General features: G+C 37.9%; 1 protein-coding gene across 1 annotated transcript in view; it reads right to left on the bottom strand.

Annotated features, from left to right (window-relative positions):
• fbln2 (fibulin 2) overlaps positions 1-20025 on the bottom strand; it is a 48369-nt gene extending 28344 nt beyond the window's left edge. Inside the window, exons 1-4 of the mRNA XM_059330290.1 lie at positions 19687-20025; positions 17628-17750; positions 15186-15287; positions 1971-2105 (exon numbers count right to left, since the gene is read on the bottom strand). Coding sequence (XP_059186273.1) covers positions 1971-2105; positions 15186-15195 — 145 coding nt within the window. The 5' untranslated portion in view covers positions 15196-15287; positions 17628-17750; positions 19687-20025. The remainder of the gene's footprint in view (positions 1-1970; positions 2106-15185; positions 15288-17627; positions 17751-19686) is intronic.
• Positions 20026-27674: the final 7649 nt, after the last annotated feature.

The raw sequence follows: 27674 nt of genomic DNA, 5'->3' as shown, positions 1-27674 counted from the left end.
GTATTTATTACGGTAAAGTTCTGGCAACCACAGCTGCTGTTTTTTTTACCGTAAAAACAACTGTTGTTTTTTTTACAGTGTAAGTCATGACCAGAGCCATACAATTGTCAAAGTATTGTAGCAATCATAGAATAAAAAGTATTGTAAATAATTCATTTGAGGACAGCGGGTCAACATTATCTGTCTAGATATGATCCTGTTTTGTTAAAGAGCCTTTTTTTAAAACCACTGTCTGCTATCATTAACATGAGCATGCTTCAATAGCTCCTACCTTCAATTCATGATGCACTAGACTGCAGTGTTGTATTCAGGGATATGCAAGTGCATACTGAGCCAATAAGGTTTTTGAGGGATACATTTAGAAAAAGGAATAAAAAGGAACCTGAGCTGAACTTCTGCTGGTTGTTGGATCCTCTTTAGGTTTCTCAGAAAATACACCAAGGCTCTGCTCAGACCTGCGTTAACATACATCTTGGGTGATCCGATCATAAGCTCTGACTACAGGTACTTAAATGGAAGTATTTACTACATTTGTTGGATTTTTCCACAAAGCTTGAAAATATATACACCCATACAGATATTTTACAAGTGTGTCAAACATTTTGGGCGATTTGGTTTGCATGGAACATGCCTAGGAATAGAGAAAAACTGAAATGCTTTTGTTTCATCAGTGGTGTGGCATGACTTTTCCATTTTGAAAGTATTTCCAATGTTACAGAAACCACTGAGAGTATATTCTTCATATACATGTAAACATCACACAGGTTAATAATGTAGTGAAATAATAATATGTACAAATAGTGTTTTTTAGATGTTTTTTTCTTTTCTTTTCATGTTCACTGGTTTTATTTAACTGTTATTTATACCCCATGTATATAGTGTTACATTTTAAAGTGTATAGTGTTAAAGTTTTTTCTCTTTTTGATGTGACCATATGTATAGTGTTCAAATGTTTGGTAACACTTTATTATTAGTTGCTTATTAGGATGCAAATAAGTAACATATTGGCTCTTAATTAGTCATTAAGTAGTTATTAATGCCTTATTCTGCATGGCCTTATTATCCAACCAGTAAGCCATTAACCAAGAGTTTTCCCTCAATAACCTCAGAATTATTGCTAATTAGCAGTAAGTAAGGGAGTTGTTGTATATGAGTTATGATCTTAATATGCTTTACTTTGTATGGACTTTATAAGTCTCTACATACACATAGTCTTCTCCAGACCTTTGACGTGACTGGTGGCTCCTTTTGGATTTTTCTCTTCTCTTGCCATTTCTATCTGATTCGTCGTTTGGGAGCTGCTGTGATGAACAGAATTTCCCTGCTGGGGTTAATAAAGTATATCTATTCTATTCTATTTTTTACAGCCAGTATGTGTAAATGTCCAGAGAACACTAGTCAGATTAAAAGAGATTCACTTCCGTAACTTTTGTGGAACTTATTATTTACAATATAATTAATCCCAAAATTCTACAACAGTAACATGGACATTTCTGGCTTTAGGTCAAACATTCCTACTAATCTTTTAGTACAGCCTTCAAAGAGTAAAAGTGGCCAGGACATAAAAAAGGCCAATAAAACTTTGTATGGAGTATGCCAACAAGAATTAATTGGTGAGCTTTAGTGGTGCTTTAAAGTTACCTTTGCACAGAGCGAGTCTTGCCCCCCAGCAAAATTTTTCAAAAATGAACTATTTGTGTAGAAACATAGCTTTGGTCGTAAAAAACGAATCTAAAACCTGCTGTCACTGAAAATAAACCGGAATGGTCAGTTATTGTCCGGCGATAATGTTTTGGTTTGTTGTCCTTTCCGCCTTATTTCTGTTCTCTCACCATTTGGAAAAAGGTATGAATCGTGTGCTGCATATTAAATGAGACATCATCGGCATTTCCACCAGATACTTTAGTGGCACTGCAAGAGACTGCTGAGTAAATTGGCCTAATGAAATTCGTCAGGAACAATGAACTCACCCTTGCAAACACTGTTCCTCAGCTGGAAGCCTGCAGGACAAGTGACCTGCAGCTCGCATACAAATGAACCCACTGTGTTCACACAGTGCTCGCTGGGCAGACAGCTGTGGGTGTTGGTTGCACACTCGTCCACATCTGCAGAAGAAGAAAAACAGTGACTTTGTGTGGGATGACAGGGAGACGAACACAGGGTGTATAAGAGGTGGAGGTGAGGTCAATGATGGACAGGGCCTGGGCATGATTCTCAACTGAAACCATGATGGGCTTCATTGAGTCAGCAGCAGATGGACATGAGCAGAAAACACGAACAAAGCAAGTTATTCTTACATAGAGGAAATGACATCATTTGCTTATGCCTGCATGGAAATCACGAGCTGTTAAGTTGTCACGAGAGTCCCAAACTGCAACATCTGCCTTAACGTTTAACTGAAAACACAGTTGCTAAAAGGAAAACTGTCTTTTGAAATCATTGTAACTGCTGAGTTTGTTTGTAGTGGTATTAAAGATTAAAGCTACCCTCATTGTAACTGTCTTGATTGTAACATTGTGAGCTAACAACGCTAAACAACACCAATAAACAGATATTTCCATGGTAAACTAACTTTAGTCAAGCATCTGTTTTTAATTCAACATCAAGGGTGAGATTAGATTAGAAAACAGAATGATGAATTAAAACTTCCTGGATGTACCAGTCAAGGTTACTGAAATAAGGAAAACTAGAATTGAAAAAACATTTTCGTTAACTGAAATAAAAATAAAAACGATAACTTAAAAAACAATAACTAACTGAAACTGTATTTTGTGGTTACAAAACTAACTAAAATTATAGTGAAAATGTCCTTCGTTTTCGTCTTTGTTAACTTTTTTCATACGTAAACATTTTTGTTGATATGAAACCTATTTCATCTATCTGGTTTTATGACTTAATAAACTTATTGGGGCTGAGATGGATCAGACAAAGGAAATAAAGGAAACATTTATTGTGACCATATTGAAGCTGGCACCCAACAAATACCCCATTACAAAAAAAATTAAAACCAACACTAAAACTAATAAAAGCTAAACTAAAACTAGGCATTTTCCAAAAAATAAAAACTAATTAAAACTAGCAAACACACTCTAAAAACTCATAAATTGACAATGAGAATTAAAACTAAAACTAATGAAAAATCCAAAACTATTATAACCTTGGTATTAGTTAGCACATTCATGTATGTCCTTGCACATACATTGAAGAAAAGGCACATGCCAACTTAAAGGTATGCTGACAACTGTGTGGATTTTAGCTCCATGTCATACAAACACAAGTTTATAATCGAAAAATATAAAAAAAATTTTCCTGACAAAAATCTCCATGAGCTACAAATGCTTGTATGGACTTGGGGTTCAAAGTTTGACTTTTTGTGTGTTGTAATGTCAGGCTCCGTTTTACCGTCACCCATTATTGGATTACCAGTTTGTGCAAATTTGTTTAAAATAAAATTATCTAATTGGCTATACAAAAGAAACAAGGACATTCCTGCTGGTATATCTCAGGCGGCAACCTCTGGGTCCGAGCAAGGAGGCAAACCAGGAAGTGCCTTAAGCTGCATTCTACTGAAAATTCCAGCAGGGGGCGCTAAGTTTGGCTGCAAAAAAAATCTGTCCATTCATTTCAAACATTTTGTTTTGGTTTTTTGCTGGCCAAAACTAACATCCCAATTAATGCTCCAGTTAATGCTAACATGAATTAGCAGCAGCTTCTCTCAGTCAGGTTGAGGTGTAGAGAGGCTGTAGTCAGTGATCAGATCCCTCTCACTCCTCCACAGTCCAGATATGGTCTGCTCCCCGTATTGGAAACAAGATGGAGACACAAGATGGTGACAAGTGTAACGCTAAACTCGATGCTTCCAACGGGCCACAAACCAATGGGGGACGTCACGGTGACTACGTCCATTACTTATATACAGTCTATGGTATATCCATAGATAAGATGTGCCATCATTAAACCAAAAGAAATATTATGATGGCAAAAAAAAAGGCAATTTCATTTTAACGGACTAAGTGAAGTTTGGATTTAATTCCTTCTCATAGCGCACACATTACTGTGTTAGGTAAATTAGGCAGGCCATCATACCAACTTTGTCACCAACCAAGTGGCTGCTATCTAAATCCCAATTTGTAAATCTGGGCAAAAGTTGAGATATTTTGCTTGATCTGTTATTTGTTTGTTTGAAATAAAACACACAGGTGCAAACCTTTGAATCTGTATTAATCAAACAGCCCTGCGGCTGAATGCTGCTGAATTCCCTTATCATGCATCACAGTGCTGAGTCTATTAGCTGGGCGCACTGATAGCACTGAACTGGCATTATTGTGTGTGTTATTATCTGTGAGTTTGTGTGCGTGCAGTAGTGTGGCTGTCATCCACATTTGAGGATCATCCAGAAACATGTTTCATTCCACAGGGAACCTGGCAAAAATGTTTGTACAAATCTGCATGAAGGAGCCAGGGCTGGAAACTAAAAAGCAGCAACAAGAGGAGAACATTCTCCTGTGTTGCCTGTGTAGCTGCTGGCGGCCACTTGCTAGGGGACTTTCAAAGCTTTTGCCACAGGGAATTTGAATGAATTTGCGTACCTTACACTTCCTTCCCACAGGGAGCAAGAGGAGGAAAACACTGATCTAAGGTTTTCAGCAGTACCTGGTGTATGAGTAACATCCTGCAGCTCCTTTCCCATGAGGTTTCTCAGGTCAGAAAACTATACAAGCATCACCTCCATATACCACACAACATTGTTTATTGTATTATATGAAACCTCTGTGGAGCTGCAGCAAACACATAAATCTTTAGACATTGTGTAACTCTCTGTAGAGTGTGTCCAGACAGTGCATTGGTGACACTCTTGTTTGGGGCCTGTCTTCACAAATGTCCCCATTATTTCCATAACCAAGAGACATCTGTTGTCTCCATTGTAGGGAGGATATTTCAGGGGTAAAATACACTAAGTGCCTTGTCCGCCTCATCCCCTGGGCCTTGCTCGCAGTCAAGCCTCGGGATGGACGGGACTGTTTCCAATGTTTACGTATTGCCAGTGGTGCAGAAAGTCGCTTTCTCCTTCCACTCTGGTGGCCAACATTATTTCCAGTGCGTCATTCAGCAAAGGAAAAAATAAAAATAAAAGGAAAAAGTGCCTACTGCCTCAAGGTCCCTAGTTCCCCTGCCTGGTCCACAAGGACAGCACATTACACAGCTGTGAGAAGTCAAGTGAGCCAATACAAGGTGGAAAAACACACACAATACATGACTATTTGAAAAAACAAACAAATACTTAGTCTAACAGAGCAGGGCGATAGCATTTATAGAGGAATTCCATCAAGAAACCAGGAGGCTGTACTGCCCTACAAAGTCTAACTGCAGTCACTAAATTTTTGGTCAAAACTGAGTTATAACAAAAAACGAACTCCTTGATGTCTGTTTTATCTTGTGACAAAGACTCCCTCAACACTCCGCACTCACTGTATTTTCACTTAATGACAGTTTATTTGAACATTTTGTTCAGTAAAAATGTCTTGTTCAGCGTTTTGTTGGACTAACAGACACTCCAAGGAGTCACACACACAATACATGACTATTTGAAAAAACAAACAAATACTTAGAGCAGGGCGATAGTTATAGAGGAAGAAACCAGGAGGCTACAAGTCCTACAAGGCCTAACTGCATTAACTAAATTTTTGGTCAAAACTGAGTTATAACAAAAAATGAACTCCTTGATGTCTGTTTTATCTTGTCACAATGATTTTGATTTCAAGTTTACTTTATTTTAAGAGAAATAATGATATAAAAATTGCAGTAACTACAAAATCCAACTCAAAACCAAAGCAGACCGCAGTAAGTTGACTTACTGCAGTTTAATACTGTGTAGTCTTGTATTTCTTCATTGTGTTGAATAGCGAAGACAAGAATAGTAGAAATCATAAGTTTATTTGAAAGGGAAATTATCATCCAGATAGTGATCAAGTAAAGAAGTGAGATAATATTATATTAAGACTAAAACATAACAATACTTTACAATATTAAGTCTAAAATACACAAATCTTTGAATAGAGTTGTTAAACACTTTTAAATACACTGATAACAAAATATATTTGAAAATGTTTATTTACTGAAAACAAAATATAAAAGCTGAAAGAAGACAACATTGTAGTTACTGCACTCTTTTTCTGCATTAGTATTAGAACCTTTACAGCAAAACCAGAATGCAGTAACTACATGCTTGGGGTCAAAGGTCAAATATCATCATGATTTCTGAGCATAAAAATGACATCATCAATACATGTAGAAATAAGTGTCATATCACTTTCCTACCTATAACCCATTTGGGTGGCCAGTTAGAAAACTTTAAAGCAGTTTTTCTCAGTTTTACTCCTTGCGTAGTTACTGCAGCTAGACTTTGTAGGGCACTGAGATGCGGCCCCATTAGGAACAGAAGCAAACACACTCCGTGTTGTTCTTTCACACTGGCTCCAGGACCCAGCAGATGAGCCTTTCTGAGAAAGTTCAAGCTGAGGGAGATGAAGTCAGCCTTGGCTTTTTGCAGATTTGGTTTGAGACCGGAGGGTTAGGTTTACACAGATGCAGACCTGAGGAACTGTGAGGATCACAAGCTGTAGGAATGACTTCACAATCAGAGACTGGGAATACAGTCAGGAGGACGTGCCACACAAAGGGTGTATACATTTGAGCAAAATGTTTTCAGGCTTTATCAACAACTGAGCAACTCTAACTGCTGAGAAAGGTCACAAGATGTGGCTGAATGCAATGCATTTGCTATCAAAATAATCAATTAGGTGATGTTATGCTGAAAAAATGTATTTATTCTCATGTGTGCTGCACAGGGTATCAAACTACCAAGAACCATTTCATGAAAATGAAAACTAGGGCCGAGACTTTAACGTGTTAATTAAGATTAATTAATTACACAAAAATTAACGCATTAAAAAAATTGACGCATTTTTTTGCACCGCGGAACGTTTCTCACTGGATGAATTTCAGGCGGACCGATTATACTGGAGCACCAACTAGCGTTCATGAGTTCAGACAACAACAAACCACAGTGAACATGAAGGAAGAAGCTGATGAGACGCTTTGGTTGGCCCCGTGGATGATGGGACATTTAGTGACAAAAAACCAACAGATGGAAGCGTCGATAAGAGCATGGTTGTGTTGCTATGCAACAAGGAATTCACATATTACCGCAGCACATCCAGCCTCAAGTATCACCTCAATGCAAAACATATAGCAGCTAGCGGCTAGTGTGGTAGCTAGCGTGGACTGGTCTGTTGGAATTGAACAAAAATAAACAATATTTTTGTTGCTTAAGCTTATGTATTCAGTCGTTAATATCTGTGGCTATTTTTTTATTATCCCCGGGCGCAGTAATGTGCTGCCCACTGCTCCTTGCATGGTGTGTTCACTTGTGTGTAAAAAAGGATGGGTTAAATGCAGAGGTTGAATTTCCCCATTGTGGGATTAATAAAGTAATCTTCTTCTTCTTCACGGATTTCTGTGAGAACAGGTTGGTGCGCAGTTAGCATTGCCAGTTGATTCACGATCACTATGTTTAAGATTAGCGGAGATGCTGTGCATAATTAGCCATGCTGCTTTGTTTATGATCAGCTGCTGATGATGTGCACAGTTAGCGACGGTGGCCACAGTTGCATCTCCTCTCTCCTTTAATCTATCGCTTATGTGATCACGGTCGAAACTGTTGCTAAGCGATTACGCGACGATGGAAAACCATACGTCACCTCCAGAGTCTCTAAATCCCTCTGGGGGCTAACTTGTAATGGAGACACGCAGAGTGAGTGACATTTGAGAGGGCGTGGCCTGAGACTTTCCCGGTGGCCACTCTTCCCCCTAAAGGAAACACTGCTTATTGTTTGCACTTGAAAAAAAGAAAGACATATTTAATTTATTTTATTTTATTTTAACTTTTATAAATTTTACTTTTAGTTTAAATTTGTGGAAGAAGAAGTTTATTAAAAGCTCATGCTTACATCATGCATGTTAAGAGTTTTAAAAAATAATTTCAAAATGCATGTGCAACTCGGTCAAATAAAAGCCTGTTGGTCCAGTCATATATTGTGTCTTCGTAGTTTTCTTAAAATCTTGTCTCTTCTCGTGAACCCAATATCGTGTCTCGTCTCGTGAGCTGAGAGTATCGTCACACCCCTATTAAATGAACAAAAGTTAATTTTATAAGACCACAATATTTTTCACGTAGGTAGTCTGAAGCATGTACTCTATTGTAAGTGCAGATTAAATGAACCCATTTCTAAATGCATGCCACAGTTTCGTGAGGGGGGAAAAGGCTAAATCAGAACTTCCAGACAGAGGAGAGAGATAAATAAATCTTAAAGACATTTGCATGATGTATTGGTATTAATTCAGGGTTACACTCCCCTATGGCACACAGTCAGTCAGTGCTGGCACAGCATGTTCCTCCTTCTGGACCTAGCCCAGCTTAACTGATGAACTCAACAGCTCCCGTTTCATGGGAAAGGCAAGATTTGTCAAGCAGTAGAAGTTTACACTTTTTCTAATGAGGTATATCAAATAATTGGAAGTTGTCCTCAGAGTTTTCATAAAGCAACATCCATTTCATTGAACTCTGATTCTGTTTTTAAGCTGTTAAATTAAAGGAACTAAACAACTGACAGCCTGTATAGTTGCTGCAGCTCCTGAACTTGAGACTTCACAACAACAGATCTGGCAAATGTTAATTCTCTGCTTGAGTTTGAACATATGACATAAAAGACTAAAGAACAAAGCAACAATGTCCTGGACACATGGATGGAAACCAACAGTTCTTAGAGAAGGATCTACAAAGTTATGGTGCATTCCTGATCCGCACAGCTAGAATTACAAAGGCTTCAAGAAACAGCCTGTAACCGTGGCCTCTGTCCCATCTCAATTATGGGCATGATAATGCATGGAAATGTTGAAAGCTGAAATAAATCACAAAACATAGCTGAAAATGCAGAAAAATGTATCTGTCATAAAAAGTTCAATGAAAGTTTGGTAACACTTCAGATTAGGGAACACACGTTCAACATTAATTAGTTGCTTATTAGAATGCAAATAAGAAACATATTGGCTTTTAAGTAGTCATTATTAAGACATTAACTAAGAGTTTTCCCTCAATAACCTCAGAATTGATTGTTGATTATTAGCAATAAGTAAAGAAGTTGTTGAGTTATGATCTTAATATGCTTTACTTTGTATGGACTTTATAATCTCTACATAGCGGTTAACGAAACCATGGAAACGGCAAATAGCCTCCTTCTCCAGACCTTTGACGTGAGGTTGTGGTGTGGTGACGCTGCAACCAGCTATGATACAGTAGGGGTGCAGGAGCAGGGTCATTATACTAAACTAATACTTGCCTGATGTTGCATATTAGTACAATGGTGATAATCGTCCTCAAATTTCATGGTCTTGTATGCTGAAATGAACTGGGCGAGATACAGACAACGATCGTCCTGATTCCATAGTGATACATCGTCCATTGAGAATACAGTGTAAAGAATTTACTGTGATTATTACAGTAACTTATTGGCAGCAATTAACAAGCAACTTACTGTAATTCTTACTTAAAGTAGAACTACTATATTTTTATTTACAGAACTGTTTTTATACTGTAAAATAAAAAAACAATTCAACACTGTTTTTAGTTGTGTCTACAGTACAGATTTGTTTCCTGTAATAATAAAAAACAGTTAAACATTGCGATTTTTAATGGTATTGTATATGGTAATACTGCACAGGAAACAATGCTGATAATTTGATAATAATTTCATCATTACTTTTTTTACAGAAATAACTAGTAATGGCAAGTAATTACTCAAAGAAAATAATATTAATATATTTACTGTTTTACAATTGATTTCCATACTGTGTTTTGTATGAAAAACTTTAAGTTAATTATTTAAACAGCATTTGTATAGGACTGATTCTGATCAAAATGACGATAAAAATTGAAAAATACAGTAGTCTACTTTACTTTTCACAGTACTACACTGTCTAATGTGTTTTCTACAGTGATGTTTTAACAACTGCAATTTTGTCACAAGGACCGATTTTATTGTAAATTATACAGCACAATACTGTAAAAATCAAACACAGTGATGAACTGTGAATAATACAGTAAATAACTGTAGATTTCACAGCGATTATTTACAGTGTAGAGTCAGCAAGTAGTAAGTAGTAGCTTACTCTTCCGAGCGTGATCTTGGTTCTAGTGCAGAATGCAAGTGAAAGAGGAGGAAAGGGTTAGGTGTGCATATCAAGAAATGCCAGAAATGGCGCAGTCGCATGTGGTCCTACTCCTTAAATTCAGCTAGGGCGCTTCAACATCGGTTTCACCGTCTGTATGTATATATCTACACAAACAAGTACTTCAGAGTTTACTTAAATCCTTTAATAACTGCCCCACACTCACACCTTTCAGTGCCATTTCCTTTGTTCCAGTCCAGTTTAAACTCAAAGTTGCCCACCCACATCTTCACATGTGGAAACACTTTCGGACCTTGCTCTGCTCACTGAATAGAGTGAAATTGGAGAGGAAACACTAACTCTTGTGTGTTGCATATGCATCCAGAGGTATTATACCGTCTGTTGACTGACAGATTAAATAAACTGAGCCAGGTCTGCACTTCCATTGTATACATTCACCGTCACAAGTGCAGGGAAATCACACTTTCATAGTAGGCCTTCAGTATTTAAGCAGCACATGATCTGTGGAAAAATATTCATACAAGCAAACAATGTTTAAGCTAATACAAGTCCATGTGGTGTAAGAAGGGATTTGTACAAGCAACAGCTCTAACATCAAGCTGGTGTGTACTGAATTCCACAGGTGGACTGTCAGAGCATGCATGGAAAATAGTCTTTGGCATGGAAACAATTACATCTCTTCTGGAGGGAGGTTTAATGTTTAAGGTTTATCTATGTGACGACTTCTCCACCGTAAAATGTTAACTTGTCTGGAGATGTTTTTCCCTTTACATGAAGTCTCAGCTCCATAGCCCCAGACACCCATTTATTTGGTAAGCAGTGACTTGTTTAAATGAAACTGTTGAAATTGTTGTACCAACAATGTGAACGACTCCATGAAGATAGAAAAACATTTACATTTTAAACCTAAGGACTTTCAGAGTTGGCTCTTTGGATCAATGGTATCTTAGACAGCAGTATGGTGTTCTGTTAAGCAACAATTTCTGAAAAAAAATCTGAAACCACCTTCCAAAGTGGAAAAGTTGAATACGCTCCGCCGTAGCGTGTCCGTCTACACTGCCAAGACGCAAAACTCTGCTCAGATCTGCTCACGTCACGTATGTGTTTACGTCACATACATGCTCCAGTACAGGAAATAAACAAACATGTGGGATTATTTCCATGCGTCTGACCTGCAAGCTGCTCTGGCAGCTCTAATAAACTTACAGGAGTCTTTCCACCAAATGTACAGGATATGTAGAGATAGTATTACGCGACGCCACTTTTCAGACGTCTTCTGTTCAGACCGTCATCATGTAAACGTAGCCTAAAACAGCTAAAAAAATGACACCGTCATGAGGTTGGATTTATTGCGGGACTGTTGTATTAAACTGTATCGGTTCTTAGAATGATTGATAATGTTTATCAGATGTCCACTCACCATTGTGAATTACACTCTGGGGTAGGATGGCCTGCTCTGGCCACTCCAAGGGCTAGTCATTGGTAGACTTTCATTTATGAGGCAATATTGGAACTGCTGCCTTCATACATTTGCACCTTAATTACTGTGAGAAATGCTGGATCTTATTCTTTGGGTAGAGTTGGGTAATAAAAGGCCATTTGTTTACTCTGCACCTTATGCTGGAATACGTTAAAGAAAGACTGGAAACTAACTGACTTCATTTCTTTGAGCACTTTTAAATCCAAACTGAGAGTTATTGAGGCCAATTCCACAAAATGCACTTGTTTCTCATATTGCGTTTAAGGTCTGTGTCTTATGTAAATATGTAACTGTATTTTGTGTTTGCTGCCTCTTGGCCAGGGCTCCCTTGAAAAAGAGGTTCTTAATCTCAATGGGATATTTCCTGCAATAAAGGTTGAATAATATATATACAGTAGTGTTCAAAATAATAGCAGTCCAATGTGACTAACCAGATGAATCCAGGCTTTTAGAATATTTTTTATTGCTACATGGATACATGGAGTAGCAAGGTACCAGTAGGTGCAGTAGATTCTCAGAAAACCAACAAGACCCAGCATTCATGATATGCAGCTCTTAAGGCTGTGCAATTGGGCAATTAGTTGAAATGGGTGTGTTCAAAAATATAGCAGTGTCTGCCGTTGACTTTACAAACTCAAAACTATTTTGTACAAACTTTTTTTGTTTCTAGGATTTAGCAATCCTGTGATCACTAAACTAATATTTAGTTGTATGACCACAGTTTTTTTATAACTGTTTCACATCTGTGTGTCATGGAGTCAACCAACTTGTGGCACCTTTCAGCTGTTATTCCACTCCAAGATTCTCTAACAACATTCCACAATTAATTTACATTTCTTGGTTTTGCTTCAGAAACAGCACACCCCTTTCAACTAATTGCCCAATTGCACAGCCTTAAGAGCTGCATATCACGAATGCTGGGTCTGGTTGGTTTTCTGAGAATCTACTGCACCTACTGGTACCTTGTTTACCATGTAGCAATAAAAAATATACTAAAAACCTGGATGAAAGTGGTATATATATGGTAAATGGGGTGCACTTATATAGCGATTTTATCCAAAAAAACACGCTCATTCACCCATACATTCATACTGGTGGCCGAGGCTGCCACCATTGGGAATTCATTCATACACCGATGAACGCAGCATCGGGAGCAATTTGGGGTTCAATATCTTGCTCAAGGATACTTCGACATGCAGCATGTAGATCATGGTCGGGGAGACCGAACCACCAACCTTCCTTTTTCCTTTTTAAACTATACTTGAAATAACCTAAAGTAAGTCTGGTACACCAACAATGGATACATCTACTAACGTGTGTGTGTGTGTATATGTGTGTGTGTGTGTGTGTGTGTGTGTGTGTGTGTGTGTGTGTGTGTGTGTGTGTGCGTATCAAATCCTGAAGTAGCTTCCTGTGTCAGAGCTCCATTGTTGTCTAGAAACTATTAAAAACACATCAATGAGCCACACCTTGGCTGACATGTTCCTTCATTGCCATAAACACAACCGTGGTTTATTATGACTTAGTCCCACATAAATGTCCTGCTACCCCATATACTCACATCCAATGTGTATTAATCCGCAGCTGAAAATAGTCCCAAACAAATGCTACTTTCTCCTATGTAAGTAACATTTTCTAATAACTAGTGACCAGCTAATATGTCCTTAGTATGTTCATAGAAAATATGTGAAGGAAAGAAAGCAAAGCTGGTTCCTCCCTGCAGCTATCAGACTCTAAAACTAGCACAACTCTCACCGACCACCACCAACACAACACACTGAGATATTAATGTGCAATTTTCTTGTCCAATATTTCTACACTGTGGTGTATTATCTCATACTGTTTGCAATATTTAAATTTTAAACCTGTGCAATAATATTCAGTACATATTGTTTATATATCCGCCCATATCATTGTGTGTGTGTGTGTGTGTGTGTGTGTGTGTGTGTGTTCATATGTATATACATACATATACATACATACATACATATACATGTATATATATATATAATTTTATTTTAATTGTTGATATTGTTCTATACTTTTGTATTCTCCTTCTTGTTTATTTTACACGGTCACTCATAAAGCTGGAATAAAATTATTTTTTTTTACTTTCCATTAAATGATTGTGCCAGTGTGATTTATTCTTGACAGATAAAGTGTTTATCTTCTAAAAACTTTATTAATCAATCTCTTCCAAACATATCACAATGAAAATTAAACCACAATTAACAGATGATTGTGTCTGAAAAAATAGTCCAACTTTATGGGCAACCCTATATATTTATGCAATTTTTAAAAAATCTTGTTTATACTTGGACGAATAAAGGTTTATCTTATCTTATATTGGGTACCTACACTGCACAAACCAACTGACAAAAAACAAGAAATAAATAACTAGAATTAAGCAAATACGTGCTCGAAACAAGTAAAATTATCTGCCAGTGCAGGAAGAATATTTTTCTTTGTAATAATTATTTAAATAAGTAAAACATTTCTATCTAGGCACTGGAAAAAAACAATGATGTCTTGAAATAATAAGCCCAAATACTTATTTTGAGCAATTATGGCTTGAATTGCCCAAGTGTAGTAACATTAAAATAAGCCAGAAATACTTGAAACTAGCATGTTTTTGTGGTAGAAAATACTTTTGAAATAGCATTCAAACTACATGCAACTAAAACTCTGAACTGGAGCCAATACTTTAGGTAAAAACTCACCATATTCAACAGTTGAATATCTTGAAAAGCATGAAAAAGCTAACAATGCCAATCCTAAAAAGAAGTCTTTACAATAAGATAATTAAATAAGCACATAAAGGTATGGCCAGTAAGTAAATTATACTTAAATCAATATAATTAAGATACTATTGCTAGATAGAAAAAGAAAATACTTGGTAAGATTCATGTTTTTTGCAGTGTAGAGGAAATGATATGTTGTTGGTTTATAATGAGAAGATATGATACAAACCTTTGTGTTCACACATTTGAAAGCACAATACAGCACACACTTAAATATTGTCATTTAACAAACTGCAGTTGGGGATTCTCAGCTTCATCTGTCAGAGGTTATAACACACAGCGTTTTGAATGGAAGGTGAGTGTACAGATGCCATGTGTAGTGTTTGGAACTGCCACACAGTAATTGTCTCCGGTTGACTAATGCTCCAGGAAACAGGAATGGGAGCCCAGTCACTCGATGCATTGTTTAGTATCACAAGTGCTGCATTTTCCTCCTTCATCAGTGACTGCATCCAATTAAAAAAGTGTCGTGATCTCTGGACAAAATGCTCCATTGCACTTTTGTTCTGTTGCCATGGCTGTATGTGTTGTTGTTTAGGTATACAGCAGCAAGTGGTATTGTGGATTGTGTTGGGTTGTTTGTTACCTTGTGCAAACCCTGCAGCTTATGGGATACATATGAGCATTATGAATGGCAAACAGAAAGCAGCCCTTACCTACACACATGTGTCCATCTGTCAGCAGAGAGAACCCTGGGAAGCAGGAGCAGCGAGCCCGGCCTGCTGCCGCTGTGCACTGCTGACTGCAAGGACCATTATCTGCAAGAGACAAAATGTGAGCACAATGAGCACAATCAGCTCTTGATTCCATACAACTACTAACCTGGCTAAAGTCAGACTATATCACAAATGAGATTAGTCTGGAAACCAGCCATTCATTTTTCCGTAGAGGAGGCGTGGTTTACGATCCTCCAGAACCGTTTATTGGGCGCTACGAATGTCTATCAAAAGCGTCTGTAGGTAGCTCTTAGCCAATCGTATCAGTTATACCAGATGACGTATGTAGAGCGACAGAAATTGATGTTTACATAGCCAGACTAGCCCATCTCTACTTTGAGACTAAAATGCTCAATTCTGCTTCTGCAACGTTTTTCTGCAGCACGTTCTGACTCTGGCTGCTCACAGTCTACCGGCAGTGTTGGTGTGTGTGTGTGTGTGTGTGTGTGTGTGTGTGTGTCTATGAGAGAGTGTTGCTTGCTGCTTTGCTTCTCCAGTTCTCGCTTTCTGCAATATTACTTATTTTTACGCCTTATTCCCCCTCATGTCATTCAGCCACACAAATCCACTGATTTTATGGTCAATAGACGAGCTGCTGCGGGTCTCTGGGCGGCTCCGCTGTCCCCCAGCTCGTAGCGAGATCACCGACGTTACAGCAGCGAGCAGTAGCGGGGCTAGTTGGTGGATTAGGCTTTTGCCAAGACTAAAACATCCTTTTTCGAGGTGAAACAAGAGTGTAAAGTCAATTGTTGTTCTTCTTTTAAAATCAACTTTCGCTCTTAACTATTTAAAACGCCGTCAGCTAGATCCAAAGAGAGTTTCGCGTCTGCTGCAGCCATGTTGGATCTGTAATAAAAACTACAAAACTACAAGCTTCCATCTGCCGAGTAGTACGTGTTATCGTCTTACCGTCCCTCCCTGTTCTGTGATTGGATCCCTAAAACAGGGCTAAGAAACGGCCATAGTTGCTAGACCCTTTCGCAGTTCGAAATGAAATCGAGTGCGCAAGGCAGTATGGGTATACCCAGGCTACACAACTTTAGGACAGCCATTCTCTCAATGTCTTACATTTCTCATTCTTGAGCCGTTTGTCTGCAGTCTTGGTAATTCATTGCACTGTTGTGTGGCTCCCTGAAGGAAGGAGCCTCTCATGAGCCATATCATTCACCACCACAGAATCAATCCTTTCTATTTATCAGCCTGATAGCCCTGTTACAAAGAACTGTTGACCCACTATTTCTCACTGACACATTCCCTGCTAAGTGTTGGAAGGTTGCTCGATATATTGATCAGGATATTCTCATAACTAACAATCACTTTGAAGGGGCATGGCTTTTGTTGGAGCCTGGAGTAGAGACTTGATGGTTTGCACTGCTGAACTACTCCTAACTTGATCAAGACTCAGCTCATGAAGCTGCAGCAGCATAAACACAGCTATGACTGAACAATTTATCAGTGAAAGTACATGCTGGGAGGCGACTTCTTCCGTTTTTACTTCTGAGTTATTCTGCTCAGGGCAATCAGACCGTTATCTGACACATCATGTCAGCCTTTCTAAAGGCCGGCCTGCATGCTTTGTTTCAATAAAAGCAGGGCAGATTTGTTGAGCAGATGCATCCTGCTGACTCCTGGACATGGAACAAGAGGCTGGAGACACCAGCGACACCTTGTTTACTTTACAGCCTTATATAAAACATTCTCTCACGGCCCACAGGCCAATTGCGGCCCTCGTGACGATATTTTGTGGCCCCCACCTTGATATGAAAATTTAATGTGAGTTTTATATGAATGGCACTTTACAGTGTTGTGTGTGGAAGGTCCCTTTAATTACTTTTATGCAATTGTGTGTCTTGTTTTGGTAATTTTGTATCTTTTTAAAATAATTTTGTGTCTTTTTTTAAATACTTTTGTGTATTTTTGTGCTTTTTCAGTCCCTTTGTGTCTTCTTTTGTAATTTTGTGTCTTTTTTGTATTTTTGTTTCTTTTGTTTTTTGTAATTTTGTGTCTTTTTTGAGTAATTTAGTTTTCTTCCTGTCATTTCGTGTCTTTTTTTTGTAATTTTGTGTCTTTTTTTTGGTCATTTTGAGACTGCCTCCGCACTTTGGTTCTCACTGCTTTCTGACAAAATCATATTGATAAATGCTTTTTATGACCTATTAGTAAAGCTAGTAGGTTAGTTTAGACTTAGTCGGCTGTAGTCAGAATAAGGTTTTCGGCTCCATTCCGACATTTTTTCAATTTTTTCGGCCAACAGTGGCTCTTTTGCCCCTGGTCTAAAAGAACTGCCTCAATCTAAATATCAAATCATGTTTTTTTTAAATAAATCCACAGATGATAAAAGTTTGAATGTTTTCATGCTTTGCAGAGCAATGTTGGCCTTACCAGCACATGGGTTGGGGGGGTTGGGGCGGGCAGTGGTGGTACTGGGTGTAGTGGTGGTAGTAGTTTGAGTCTGGACCACAGCAGGACTGTGCACTCGGACTCTGTTGTCCTCATCAGGACTCACTGTACATGAAAACACAACAGAGCAGGAAAAACATGTCAGTTTCTAAAGCACTCCGGCAAACTTTTCAACAAAATGAAACAACTTTAGAGACTACGTAGTGGATAAAAACTCACATGTTCATGATATTGAGAAAATTAGATTCCACATAATATCTATTCTCTAATGACAGGACATAATTGGACCCATGCTGGATGTCTTTGTCATTAAACTCTTTTATCGAGCAGAGAGAGAGATCTGAATTAATCAGCTTTCATTTGAGGTTGTGGGGAATGTTGATGAGCCTGAAGTGCCATAAGTATGATGATGGAATCTGTTGCTTTAACCACAGCATATTAGGTAGTAAATGACCATAGATACACAGAGTCACATACACATACAAGAAACGTTAATATTCCTGTATATCAGCTTTCAATTGAAATAAAATACTGATTATATAATACTTTTTTACGTTTTTTTTTGTTAAATTGAAGGAACACAAGATCAAATATGAGACAACATGAAAAGCATTGCAAAAAATGTAAAAATTAATAAATAAAAATGTATATATATAAAAACCCAAATCTAACTGACCACACTCTTAAAGATCCATTTTCTATTTAATATCTGGGAGGTCATTAGTTAAACCAACACAGTCATGGCACAAGCCTTTTAGCGTGTTTCACTAATTAACAATCTAGAAGAACGGATGCTGAATATATTGAAGATTTGTCAGGAAAGTATTATACTGTTCATACATTACACACTTTATAATTTTGGTACACGCAAATTAGTTAACATTTTGTCGAATGTTTTTTTATTTGCAACTCACGATTACCTTTTCCTTGATTTTACTGAGCTCCTTTGGCAAAAAGGCCTGATTTGTTCTAATTTGCTGTAAGCTAGTTCTTTGTTTATATATATATATATATATATATATATATATATATATATATATTTTTTTTTTAATCTTCAACTTCTCTTTATTGTTTTTTTTCCTTTCGTTCACATACAAAAATAAAGATGACACATTTTAATTTATGCTTGAAATCAACACAAAAGAACAGAATGATAGTATATAAAAAAAGCACAAAAAAAACAAAACAACAACAAACAAACAAAAACCAAGGTGGAGTCAAATCAAATACCAAAACAATAATAATAAGGTTTACAAATAAAAGAAAGAGATTTTAGTAATAATACAACTTGGAGAATGTCAAGTGTTCTAAAATTTACAGTTGTTAATTTTTCATGGGATTATATTTGGTATAATAGTCCATAAATGGCTGCCATATTGTGTCAAATGTATTTATCTTACCTCTCAGGGTGAATTTTATTTTTTCTATGATATATATATATATATATATATATATATATATATAATGTTACATATATCATTCATTAAAGCTTGATAGACTGGAGGATGTTTTTGTTTCTTTTTTTAAATTATTTTAATAGGTTGTTTATGTTTGTATGTCTCCAAGTATGGTGGATATTTCATGTTGATGTTCCCTTTTTATCCATGTTGTGTCTGTGTGTGTGTCTGTAATTTAAAAAAAAAAATTGTTAGTTAGGTCTGTTTGGTTATGGTTTTAAGCTATAATTATTGAATTTGAGGGTTTTTTGTCTAGTTTCTTATGGTATCTAAGGATATCTTTACTTTTGTCATTTGTTATCAAATTTTAAAACTTCATTTTAACAAAAGCTCCTGTTTTACACCTTCATCCTTTAGTGTTTTTTGTGTGATCCCTCACAGGCTTTGATACCAGCTGGTGCTTTATGTGCGCATAGTGATCTGAGATTGTTAAAAATGTTTTGGTGTCAAGAGTAAGCGGGGCTTCTTTCCTGGGAGTTTATTTGGTTTCTTTTTAATCACATTCTGAAATGAACATTGAAAGCCAGATGACTTGAGTCACAGTGTTCCTGTGTTAATCAAGCTTCCAAGGTGAGTGGCAGTACCTGGAGCACAGGAGTGTCCGTCCTGCTGCAGGATGTAGCCCTGGTTGCAGCCACAGCGGTAAGAGCCCCAGATGTTGGTGCATGTGTGCTGGCACAGCTGGCTGGCATACAGCTGACACTCATCCACATCCTCCACCTCCTCCACCTCCTCCACTGCGTTGGCAGCTTCATCTGTGGCACTAATGAAGAAGGCCTCCTTGGAAAACTTGCTGTCTGAAACTTGGAGGAGTGAGAAGAGTGTATTATTTATACAGCACAAATACTCCAAGTAGAGACACAAAACAACACTTTCCTTTTACAATAGGTTAGGCCAGGGGTCAGCACCTTTACTAACAAAAATGCCATTGTTGGCCAAAATAAGAGACAAATGTCGGAATCAGGCCACAAACTTTATTTTCAGCCTTACAATGAAGATAAAACAACCTACTATTAAGTCTAAACTAGCCTACCAACATTACTTATAGGTCATAATGAGCATTTGTTAACATGATATTTTGTCAGAATACAGCAACTCAAAACTAGACGAAGTTGGCAAAATTTAGAGTTTGAGGCGCCTGGCCGTCGACTTTCATTAGCTATGCTTAGCTAAGCTTTGTGTTGACAAAAAGTGTCAACACAACAAACTTCAAAGTCCATTTAAAATGAAACCATCCCATTGAATTTATCCAGCTAGGAACAGAAAACATGTCAGGATCGGAGGGACATGGAGGGCCCTCGACTAACCAAAACAAAAAATGCAAATATATAGACGTGACAGCACAAAATGGTGCACGGTAAGAGATGGCGTTACTCGCTTTATAGTGAAAGAGATTCAGCCATTCAACACTGTTGAGAAACCAGCGATTAGAGAAATGCTGCAGATTTTTAAAAGGCAGGAGGAACTGCCTAAAACATTTCCCAAACAGCCATTCCAGCATTTCAATGCCAATGTTCAATATTGTTGAGAATTAAAAGTTAATTGCTCTTAAAAAGGATGTACTTGAATTATTATGCTCTAATGTTATATCAGCGGCATAAAAAAAACAACAACATCAACAATACTATTGTTTATTGCCATATTTTCTGGGAAAATATATCGTCCTAAAAAAATTGTTATTGTGACAGGCCCACAACCACACACATCTTTTTGTCATTGGTTTAGGTGGTGATGAAAATGTAAGATTTACGTGACTGCAGCTTCTGCAGGAGCAGTCAGTTCAGAAGCTCGTTTCTCATCATGGTTTTATAACTGAAGAATAACAAGAAAATGGAAATCATCCGAGGCTCTGCTCACTGTCTGGCAGAGGATAAATAAATCACAAGTTGTAAAAATATGTAAACCGCTTCATTAAGACAGGTGATCTTGGAATCATCATTTGTGTTGACTTTGCACGGAGATAAATTACTACTGAGTGATGTTGAATAATTTCACAGAAGATGTCTGTTTATGAGCCATAATAAATGATTGTTAAATTGAAGAGGTTGAAGAGGTTTTCCTCCAGCACCAGGAAACAGTTGAAGACTTTATCTTATCAGACTTTTTACAATTCTCTTAAATTCATCATGTTTTGCAAAGCAAAACTCAGATTTCATGTAATCACCTAAAAAAAGATGCCTGTGACTGGCAGGGTGTCAAACTGTAACCTTATGCATCTTGTTTAGCTTTATTTCACTGTGTACAGAAGAGCCATCAAAGTTAAATATGAACCAAAATGAAAAGTCTTCCTTTAGGAGTCACATAAAGTCATACTTTATGGTTTAGGAGTGTCATCTGTGTAACAGGATACTCAGATCTGCTTAATTAAGTGAAATATAAACAGCCTGTGAAAAGTTATGAGGCCAGCAGTCTTTTGACTCCCAAAAACTTCAGTGTGTATTTTCAGAGCCAATGGGCCTTCAGAGCAGTGTGCTTTTCTTCCAACATTTTTCTATTTTGGGGTTTTGGGACACTGCCCCACAATCAGAGGATGATCGAGTAGTCAGGAAATTGGGGAAATTGATTTTGCCCAAGTGTCTAACCTAAAACAAGTGAAACAAGAGTATTTGGGAAATTGAATTTACCTCAAACGTCTGCACAAGGGGAAAACAACAAGTGCAAAGGTCAGAGCAGTGCTTAACTACATTGACCCAAAAACCCCACAGTACTGTGCATGAACATGTCAATTCATCAAAGCACCAAATTTGGCAGATGTGTTGATTAATATATTGGGAACAAAACTGGATATTGGACCATCACAAACTCAGACCCTGGTTGTCGTGGCAGCCATTTTTTAATTAGCCTCACTTTGCACCGTATTACTAGCCTGGGTATACCCATACTGCCTTGCGCGCTCGATTTCATTTCAAACTGCGAAAGGGTCTGGAAACTAAGGCCGTTTCTTAGCCCTGTTTTAGGGATCCAATCACAGAACAGGGAAGGACGGCAAGACGATGGAAGCTTGTAGTTTTGTAGTTTTCTTATGGATCCAACATGGCTGCCGCAGACGCGAAACTCTCTTTCGATCTCGTTGTAGACGGCGTTTTAAATAGTTTAGAGCTAAAGTTGATTTTAAAAGAAGAACAACGTTTGACTTTACACTCCTGTTTCACCACCAAAAAGGATGTTTTAGCCTTGCTTCCGACAGGATTTGGCAAAAGCAGACAGCGGAGCCGGCGAGAGACCCACAGCAGCTTGTCTATTGCCCATAAAATCAGTGGATGTGTGTGGTTGAATGACATGAGGTAGCCTGGCTAACACCAGACTAATCACAAATGAGATTAGTCTGGAAACCAGCCATTCATTTCTCTGTAGAGGAGGCGTGGTTTACGATCCTCCGGAGCCGTTTATTGGGCGCTTAGAATGTCTATCAAAAGTGTCTGTACGTAGTTCTTAGCCAATCGTATCAGTTATACCAGATGATGTATGTAGAGCGACAGAAATTGATGTTTACATAGCCAGACTAGCCCATCTCTACTTTGAGACTAAAATGCTCAATTCTGCTTCTGCAACATTTTTCTGCAGCATGTTCTGGCTCTGGCTGCTCTGTAGCTTCAGCTCACAGTCTACCGGCAGTGTTGCTGTGTGTGTGTGTGTGTGTGTGTCTGTGAGAGAGTGTTGCTTGCTGCTTTGCTTCTCCAGTTCTCGCTTTCTGCAAGATTATTTACTTTTACGCCTTATTTCCCCTCATGTCATTCAGCCAAACACATCCACTAATTTTATGGGCAATAGAGGAGCTGCTGCAGGTCTCTGGGCGGCTCCGCTGTCCCCCGGCTCTTAGCCAGCAGTGAGCGGTACCGGGGCTAGTTGGTAGATTAGGCTTTTGCCAAATCCTGTTGGAAGCAAGGCTAAAACATGCTTTTTGGTGGTGAAACAGGAGTGTGGTGGTGAAACAGGAGTCAAACGTTGTTCTTTAAAATCAACTTTCGCTCTTAACTATTTAAAACGCCATCTACAGCTAAAGAGAGTTTCGCGTCTGCTGCAGCCATGTTGGATCCGTAACAAAACTACAAAACTACAAAACTACAAGCTTCCGTCTGCTGAGTAGTACGCATCATCGTCTTGCCGTCCCTCCCCGTTCTGTGATTGGATCACTAAAACAGGGCTAAGAAACGGCCCTGGTTGCCAGACTGCCTGGAGGTTCCAAATGAAATTTGAGCGCGCAAGGCAATATGGGTATACCCAGGCTAGACATGAGGGGGAATAAGGTGTAAAATAGATAATCTTGCAGAAAGCGAGAACTGGAGAAGCAAAGCAGCAAGCAACACTCTCTCACAGTCAGAACATGTTGCAGAAAAACGTTGCAGAAGCAGAATTTAGCATTTTAGTCTCACAGTAGAGATGGGCTAGTCCGGCTATGTAAATATTAATTTATGTCGCTCTACATACATCATCTGGTATAACTGATACGACTGGCTAAGAGCTACCTACAGACGCTTTTGATCGACATTCGTAGCGCCCAATAAACGGCTCTGGAGGATCGTAAACCACACCTCCTCTCCGGAGAAATGAATGGCTGGTTTCCAGACTAATCTCATTTGTGATTAGTCTGCCGTTAGCCAGGCTACCGTATAACGTCAACTTACCGATATGATATCCTGGCATGCTTTTTACCAATGGACTCCTTTTGTAAGATGGTTTCATATAGATATGATGTGTGAGCCCTGTGAGCCTGCCGGCTGGCTGATGAGTCCAATATGTCACAGACAGAACATCAGAACGCCAAAGAGTTCATTTATTACGATTACATGCAGAGGCAATCTCCCCATTTTGTTGCATTTTTTTTAATTTGTTATTGTTGTCGAAAAACTTATTTTCACTTGACCTTTTAGGTTCTATCTACTTGTAACAGCTGGCTGCCATTTTGGAAAATTGCCAGCCATGGTCATCAGATTGCGAATATGCAATGGCTCAATATCCAGTCTTTTTCTAAATATATTAAGCTATATATGTACCAAATTTGGTGCTTTTATCACAAAAAGAACCATAGGTTAGCTATGCCACCCCACTAATGTTCTTATTTATATCCATCATTATGTATGACTTTGCTTTGTTTCCATTGTGAGTCTGTGACTATCATATAAATTGTGCTATATAAATACACTTGACTTGACTTAGGTAAATATTTCTCACAGTCATTACCTGTAGTTTAAATTCAGAAGAGCAAGGCGATTAAATGTTTCCTGTTTTAATTAAAGGGCAGTGAGCCATAAAGACTAGAAAAAGAAAAGAAAAAACATATCCCCCATGGAAATAATTACAGTGCATGTCATCCGCATTTTCATCCATAAAACACTCACAAAGTGAAGGCATTCCTCATGAATTCTGAGAGTGTGTATGTAAGAGTTACACACACACTAACAGCGCTTTAACACGTTTTGCAGCTCATAAACCTTTCACAGCTTTCACCAGGTTATTTGATTCCCACTTCAGAATGACATCATTCAAATTTCCCTTTTTATAGCTGAAGGAAATTAGCTGCAGTCGATGGTTAGAGCAGAGCCCATTAAAGGGCGGTCTTAGGAGGAATTCCTATGATGTTGTGAATGAAATCACAGACTGAGGCAGTGAGGAGAGTGACCTTACCTCACCATCACACTTGGATACAACTATTCTCATTAAAGGAAGCTGACTAACAATAAGCGGCTGTGTGTCTGGTCCCAATAAATGAACTAAAAGCTGAACAAAGCTCTACCAAATCCTGTGCTTTCCTAAGAGGGATTTAATGCTCTAATTGCGAAGGAAAATACAGACTGACACACACATAAACAAATGTGGTGTCACAGTGTAATCTTTTAAAAGTCTTATCTCAACCATCCACCTCTGATGTCATTGATGAAAACCATGCAGAGCCCTTTTCATAGAGCATTCAGCTGCAAAAAAGATGAATAGGTCGTATTCAGAGGCCAGTGCACTGAACAGAAGCAGAAGTGTTCACACCACTAACTGGTTCAAGCACATTTATGTAGATATAAGGACATACAAATGGCTCTCTGTAGCACCTCAACTTCTGTTATTACTTTACAAAAGCAGAGTTCAACCCTTCATCCTCTACTGTTCAACCTGCTACTTTAACATGTTAACCACCTCAAACAGGAACACACTAGCACGCGTTACACATCACGCCTCCAAAATCATTGGTCTCAACCTCTCTGACCTCAACGACAAAGCCATCGCACGCAGAGCTTTAAGCATAGCATATGACCCCAGCCACCCCCTCAACTCATTATTCATGCTGTTACCATCTGGCTGCAGAACCCTGGCCTGGCTGCAGATACAGGACCCTGGCCTGTAAACATGTGACCTACAGCAGAAGTTTCTTACCTTCTGCTGTATCAGCTTTAAACAAAGCACCCCAGTAACCACCGGAGGGGTTGCTAAGCTGGAGGGTTAAATGTCATAAATGTGGAGGAGTATCTGTCTGTCTGTCTGTCTGTCTGTCTGTCTGTCTGTCTATATGGATTTAAGTTCTCCGTCGCTACGACAGATTTCCGTTATTTGGAGATCACAGAGGCCACTTATGAGATCAATAGCCGTGTTTCCTTTAGGGGGAAGAGTGGAGGCTGGGAAAGTCTCAGGCCACGCCCTCTCAAATATCCACTCACTCTGCATGTCTCCATTACAAAAAGGCTTCAGAGGGATTTACGAAACTCCAGAGGTGATGTATGGTTTTTCGATCGTAGCGTAGTAGCTTAGTAACAGTTTCTACCGTGATCCTTGATCACATACGCGATGGATTAAACACGGGAGACGGAACTGTTGCAAAACAAAAGCAACAATGCTCTCAACTGACCATAAACATTGTGATTGTGAATGAACCAGCATGTTATATATAAAAGGTTTACTTGAAATAATGAGGAAAATAAAAACAGTTATGAAAAGTTCTGTAGATGCTTGATCTATCTATCTATCTATCTATCTATCTATCTATCTATCTATCTATCTATCTATCTATCTATCTATCTATCTATCTATCTATCTATCTATCTATCTATCTATCTATCTATCTATCTATCTATCTATCTATCCATCCATCCATCCATCTATCTTTTGCAATACTTTTGCATTGAGGCATGTTTATCCTGAACTGCACTTGCTTGAGAACTCATTGATGTAAATGTCACTGACATTAGGTATTTGATTAGTGATCGAGGAAAAACTTTGCTGGCACAAGTAGAGAGACAACAGCCCAAGCGGCCATCTGTTCTGAGTTCACGACAGCTTGCACACATATTTTCATATTACCCTGAATGGTAACGTGCCTCCTGACCAATCACATCAGAGCATCAATCTTTTGGGAGATCAAACCTAACCCATACTCTGCCTTTGACATAAACTTCAACGTGGATAAAATAGCCTCAACCCAGAGCATTTCTATTCCAGTACACGTTTGCCTAAGATAGTTACAGTAAATATATGTTTGCAGTAGAGCTGTTTAGTAGGCAGAATAAGGCATAAAACATTTTTGGGTTTTTGTTAATCATGAAAAATGTATCAAAAAGAAAATTGAATCAAAAACAACAGAAAACAATTCAACATGAACATAGCTTTCAAGACCATGTATGTTTAGCAGCCTGTTTACCTGTGCAGCAGTAAAAAAGTACATCTAGTCTGAATTTGGATTTGTGGTGCATTGAAACTGAAAAACTGGAAACATAATTGAAGAAAATATGTATTGTCCTGCTGAGAAATGCATAGAGAAAATGGAGAAGCTATTCACAGCTGCAAAACATAAAATAAATTGCCAGTTATGGTAGGAAAGCTTGAAAAAAGGTCTTGGAAAACAAATTATTAAATATTTTCCTTTTAATGGTATTGTTGGTCTTTGATTAGCAGTACTATGCCAAAGTTGGTGTTTGGTTGACAGCTGCCATTTCCAGTTGGTAAACCATTTCAATGGTTGCATGATGGGAACAGTGATACATTTGTGTGTCTTATGTCATCATGGAAGTTTACTCTGTTAAAAGAATAAATGTTGTGTAATTTCAATTATTTAAATTCAATTTTATTCATATAGCCCAATACATCATATCACAAATATGCCTCTATGCACTGTAAAAAATATCTGTAGATTTTACGGTGAAAAACTGCTAATCCACGACAGTAAAAGACCATTAAGTGATGAATGGGTTAATTCAGTTTCAGTAACAATGAAACACCGTAAATGTATATATCAGCCAAAACAATATTAAAAAAAAAAAAAACATTATTCCACTGTAAAATACACTGGCAATATACTGTAATATGTATACAAGCCATCACTGTAATTTTTGCATTTATTTAAAAAAAAAAAAAAAAAAAATTCTCACTGTTAAATGTACTAAACACCATATCTCTAACAAAGATATACTGTAATATTTAATGGTAAAATCTTTAATTTATGCGCCATTTATAAAGTATTTTCTTGTCAATTATATGGCAGAACGGCGTTTCTTTTAATGGAAAAACTTTTTATTTTTTACGGTAAAATATGGACTAAAATAACAATCTTAAACATGAAATCAACAGTGCTAATATAATTTTACTGTAATAA

Source organism: Centropristis striata, chromosome 3 (assembly GCF_030273125.1).
Source record: "Centropristis striata isolate RG_2023a ecotype Rhode Island chromosome 3, C.striata_1.0, whole genome shotgun sequence".
In the NCBI taxonomy this organism is placed as follows: Eukaryota; Metazoa; Chordata; class Actinopteri; order Perciformes; family Serranidae; genus Centropristis; species Centropristis striata.
The sequence above is the reverse complement of the archived record's forward strand: the minus strand, read 5'-3'. Positions and strand labels throughout refer to the sequence as shown.